This window comes from Prosopis cineraria, unplaced genomic scaffold (genome assembly GCF_029017545.1).
Source record: "Prosopis cineraria cultivar Desert tree isolate PC_DT_omini unplaced genomic scaffold, ASM2901754v1 PC12, whole genome shotgun sequence".
In the NCBI taxonomy this organism is placed as follows: Eukaryota; Viridiplantae; Streptophyta; class Magnoliopsida; order Fabales; family Fabaceae; genus Prosopis; species Prosopis cineraria.
Window position 1 is genome coordinate 21,217,580 of NW_026555343.1, and position 5,356 is coordinate 21,222,935.

Here is a 5,356-nt window from a genome sequence, read left to right on the forward strand (position 1 = left end):
TATCATTGCACAAGATTTGTAACTGTCATTTTCCCCATTGGACCGATCGTCCTCTAATAAATGGTGTATTTAGGCCACTGAAATTAAGCATGCGTTTGATTCCACTTCTACTTACAAGACTTTGTCATTATGCCCGTATATATTAGTTTTGAATTAGTTAATGTTGCCATTTGGACAATCTGAAATGAATACGGACCACACAACACTAATATAATCTAATTATTTAAATTATAAACCTGGCTCTCGGAGTCTTTAACTGGATTACTGTAATGGATTTTACAATTCACACAGACAAACGAACAGAGCTTACGAAATTCAGTAAGTTCATTTTGCAATCAAACTGCATGGACATAGGCACACACTGGCTTTTGATGCATACATATGCGTGCACGTTCACATTCATACGTTGGGAATTAACTTAGGAGATTCAAATTCCCTGGCGCTGAAATTGGTGAATTTGAGTGAAGTTTTCTTTGTTTAGTATTTTTATTCATTTTATCATTTTTTGTAAAATATAAAATCTTCTTTGTCTTTCTTAAAAGAGAAAACTTCACATAAATTCACCAATGTTAAATTCAGATGATTTAAATCCTAACTTAAGAGAGATCCCAAGCTTGACCACCTCTCATATTGTATTTCTTGAGCCTCCCAAATAACATGACCACTATAAGGATGAACTTTCCTTTGTTACTCCATTTACCTGAAAGTCCAATCCACAAATCTCTACAACTCCTATCTGCTTTCAATTGCCTTTTGCAACTATATCCCATTGAGAATCCCACGTTTCCAAATGCACTGCATTTTATTATTCACGTACAAAATATTTCTCGTTAGTACTCACAAGTTTATACACACTATGTTTTGCTTCTATTTACTAATATATTATTGTAAGAAAAACATAACTATTGGTCCTTATAGTTTTAACATATTTTGATATAGGTCCCATTAGCTTTTTTCACTAATCCAAGGCCCTTTAGTTTATCTTATTTGCAATGTTAATCGTTCTATTTTGAAATATGCCTATAAAGATGATGAGATGACCATAAAAATATTAAATATAATGGCATGTGATTAACACACCATTACGAGTCACCATATTTAATATTGTCAGTGTCACCTCATTATTCTTTTGAATGTACTTAAAAATAGAGTAGCTAATGTTATAGATGTATTGGAGAGACTTGAAGTAATAAAAAAAAAAAACTATACGGACCTATGCCGCAACATGCGAAAACTATGGAGACCAATAGTTTTTCTTTCCCTATATTTTCAAATTATTAATTGGTCAAATTAAAAGATAATAAGAGAATCACCACCTGATAACTTCTAGGGTAATGCTTAACACATTAAAGTTGAGGGGATCTTCTCTCATGCTCTTGCTTTCTGTGATGCAAATCAGAATGATGAAGACAACTAAATAAGAGAGTTGAGAGAACAAAAGACACTCCTTTAGGCTTGCTTTCCCTTTCTTTGTTTCATTTTCGTGGTCTTTTATGGGTAAAAATGTTGTGTATGGTGGGAGGTACCTGTTATTAAAGAACAAAAAAAAAACAAGAAAAATAGAAGTCAGGGAAAATATATACTTAGCCCGAATATTTAAATTCATTTTACATATTCTACTTGGCAAAATTCTACACAGTCAACTACTGCAACACAAACTCATCTTTTTTTAACTAAAACACTTGCCATATAAACTTATTCTTAGAAAGCTAGATTATATTCTTGATGCAAACTATTATCAATTAATTGTTTTGAATATTGGATTTTATAAAGCTGAGAATCTAGCATTATTTTCCCCCATAAACAATTATCTAAGGAATTCCAACTGTTCCCTGTCTCACTTGTATCAATCATAAAGTTGTAATCCTTTTCATGATATAACAATGAGAGGTTTAATTAAAGAATGTAAAATGTGAGAGAATATAATAGAATAGAACTAATCTTTTTCGTATCATTATGACTAGCCGAACTGAAAAAGAAAGAGAATAAAGAACATACATAAGTTGTTCTTTCAAGAGTTTGAAAACAAGTTGCGTAAAAGCTACACCGTACAAAAAATCTCGGAATACCCTATAACCATACAAATTCAAAAATGATGGACAAAGAAAGACCATATATAACAAAGGTATATCGGGCGCACGCGCGCGCGCACACAGAGGGATGAATGTAGAATTCATCAGAGGGCCATCATTGAAATTTAATCTCAATGTAGGGGGCAATAACTGAAATTTTATCCAAGTGTATGGACTAACAATGATTTTTGCAATTTTTTAAAACAAAATTATACTTATTTGAAAAAAAAATTGGGGGGGCCACAGCCCCCGTTGCCCCCCCTAAAAAACAAAAAATTCGTCACTGCACACACATATGAAGGTATAGACTGAGAAGTAGTGTAATAGAAAAGCCAGGAATTTTCTACAAAATTGTCCTTGAATGGGAAAGGATGTGGCTTGGTACAATTGGGATAAAGTTGAGCACGCAATAAGTGCAATTGGACATTCGAAAATCACTTGAGTTTCCACATGTGGCTATTTATCACTCCAAGTCATTTCATGTCCAATGAGATGTCTCCTCATCATGCACAAATTCAAAACAACATTTAAAATGATATTTTGACCTTTAACAAAGTGGAATGAGGAACATACTCTAAAAGCTAGCTAGTTGTTAAGATAGGAAAATCAACCCACTTAAATATTTCATTAAGCATCTCATACTACTCAACGTGAGACTTGATAATTAGCTCTCCATAGAAAGCCGATGCCAATTGATGGCTATTAAAGTCAGTTAAGAAACCTTACTCTGAAAGTTAACTATTGAGGTGAGAGAACTAATTTATTTAAATATTCCATTGAGCATCTCATAATACTCAATATAAGACTTGGTATCATATAGTACCAAGTTTTCATCATATTTTCAAATTAATACCAAAGTCTAAGTAGGCAGATAATAGACATGATTACTTACATCATGACAACGAAGAGAACCAAAATTGCCGAAGATAGTCCAGAGAGATCGAAAACGGATTCGCCAGCATGTCTTGCATTGGAAACTTGGAACAAAGAAGCAATCAATTTCTGATAGCTATTCAGACCATCCATGTTCTCCGACTTCCACTCCATGCAGGCAAACAGAACCAACTGTATCAGATTCAAACCGAACACTGTAGCGACCAAGAACCAGCAATGGACACCAGATAGCAAATGATCATAACCTATCTCCTTATAATTCTTCAGAATATAAGTGAACTCTTCTCTTTTCATAACTTTCTCCAGAACCCAGATCACAAACCTCACGAATGGCGCGTACAAGGCATTCCCAAGATAAACATATGGCAAAATAAGCAAGAGAAGACCTGAATTCTGCTTAAATACAATCATGTTCTCGTTTGTGGGGACGAAACCACAAGAAGCGATGGTGGAAACTATGGTGAACAGAGAAAATGTTTGTATGCTGATCCCTTTGTTTCTTAGTACTTGTCTCGCACTCGGTACGATGCTTGTATAGATTGAGACCAAACCAGAACCAACCAAGTGAAGTACCGTAATGGAACACAAGACCACAAACCCAAGACACCTAACAGACCTACGCTTCAGTCTACTCAACCTATCATCTTGAAAAATATTACTGTCACTAAGATCATCCACGCCCAGTTCATTCTGCTTTTTCAGAGAAACTAAATTGATTTCAATTTGATTGGGACTAGGAACTTGATGAGGAATATGGTGAGTTGTTGCTCTATTTTTTAGGCTTTGTTTCTGGGGAAGATTAAAGCCGGAAGAAAATAAAAGGCCAAGAATGGAAGTGAAACCCTCGCCACCAAGAAACATAAGGAAGGTCATGAGAATGAGTTGTGAATTAGAGAAAACTTCCATTTCTACAGCTGTCATGCTCGAAACAGTGGCTGAAGAAACAGAAGTGAAAAATAGATCAAAGTTACTTGGAGGAAGAGGGACTCTTGGCTTCATGATTTTGAGACCAAGGAAACCAAAAACTGACATGATCATGAAGTAAAAGAGTTCACGGCAAAAGGGACTGACGTGGACGGCTAGAACACGAAACGAAGACATAGTAAGAGTGGCAATAAGAGAAACAAGTTGAGAGGTAAAGCAAGAAGGAAGATGCTTCATCGCTGCTTGGTGTAGAACAAGGTGGTAGATCGATGTATGGTGTACGTACCCGGGTGGAAGGGAATGGATTGATTTATAAAAGCAAAAGAAAAGCACTGTACATGTGGGCTCTCCAATTGGTTGTAGTGGGAGGAGCAATAATACCATTGTTACGCACGCATTAAACTAACAGAATGTGGAGACAAGTGTCGAAGGAAGCATCTTCATATTATACACCAAGAGCAATTCCGAAAGAATGATGCACAGTACATTGTACGGATATGTGTCAATTTTGTACATTTATTTCATGCACAAATCATTTTATTTGGGGACATGACAGGTACGTTTCAAAAGGATCAATTAATTCAGTTTAATTCTCAAGTATCAAACTTCATAAATTTAAAAATTTAGTTATCAATTTTACAACTTTGTTATAACGAATTTGAAACTTGTTTTTTTTTTAATTTTAATGTGGTTAAAAAATAAGATTGAGCTTATAAATTCTTAGAATTTGACACTTGAGACTTAAGTTAAATTAATTGATCCTTTTGAAACCCCTCTCTATCATTCTCCCTTTTATTTTTCAGGAAAAGCAATTGGCATCTTTTTAATAGTAATTTATATATGTTACAATTATTAAAACTAACAATAATTTATTATTAGTATATATCATAATTTATTTACCAAACAATTTCTACCTAAGTTTAACGGATTTGTCCGACTAATATTTATGCAAGTTGGTATCCCAACCATGATAGTTTACTCTCTAAAAAAAGTCTAATAATGTTGAAGTTAGTGGCATACATGAAGACTTATGCCATATATATATATATATATAGAATATTTCTTAGTTACACATGTAAGAGTCGTTTTGGCATTTCTGAGTGGGATTTGACAGAATTTGACCCTTCTTTCCACCACTAGCTTTCCAAAATTATCAAATACACTACCAAAAAAAAAAGTTTTGGTGGTAACGTTCTGTTATCATCTAAAGTACCAAAGTCACTGCTAAAATCTTTAGCAATGACAAAAGTTCATTGCCAAAACTTTCATCAGTAAAAGGCTTTAGTGGTGCCAAAAGTTGACCTTTATCGATAATATTAAAAAGTTCCCGCCAAAAATATGAAGTCTAGTCACTACTAATAATAAAACGTTTTTGGCAATGACATAAGGTAAATACAAATTATTGACTTTTGGTGGTGATTTTTAGCCATGACCTTTACGTATTAAAGACATATCCTATAAAAATA

General features: G+C 34.0%; 1 protein-coding gene across 1 annotated transcript; it reads right to left on the reverse strand.

Annotated features, from left to right (window-relative positions):
- Positions 1 to 242: 242 nt before the first annotated feature.
- Positions 243 to 4,156, reverse strand: LOC129289408 (sodium transporter HKT1-like). Its single transcript, XM_054926170.1, has 3 exons — positions 2,965 to 4,156; positions 1,317 to 1,526; positions 243 to 795 (listed from the first exon to the last, which is right to left on the reverse strand). Exons 1-3 carry the CDS (start codon positions 4,125 to 4,127, stop codon positions 597 to 599), a joined length of 1,572 nt encoding a protein of 523 aa, XP_054782145.1. The 5' UTR covers positions 4,128 to 4,156; the 3' UTR covers positions 243 to 596.
- Between the last annotated feature and the right edge of the window lie 1,200 nt (positions 4,157 to 5,356).

Bases quoted from the DNA above. Each gene is read 5' to 3' on its own strand.
- LOC129289408 (XM_054926170.1), bottom strand. From the start codon at position 4,127: ATGAAGCATCTTCCTTCTTGCTTTACCTCTCAACTTGTTTCTCTTATT. The intron at 1,527-2,964 runs GTAAGTAATCAT...CTTTAATAACAG, and splicing joins GTTCTCTTCGTTGTCATGAT to GTACCTCCCACCATACACAA. The intron at 796-1,316 runs GTGGTGATTCTC...AATAAAATGCAG, and splicing joins ATTACCCTAGAAGTTATCAG to TGCATTTGGAAACGTGGGAT.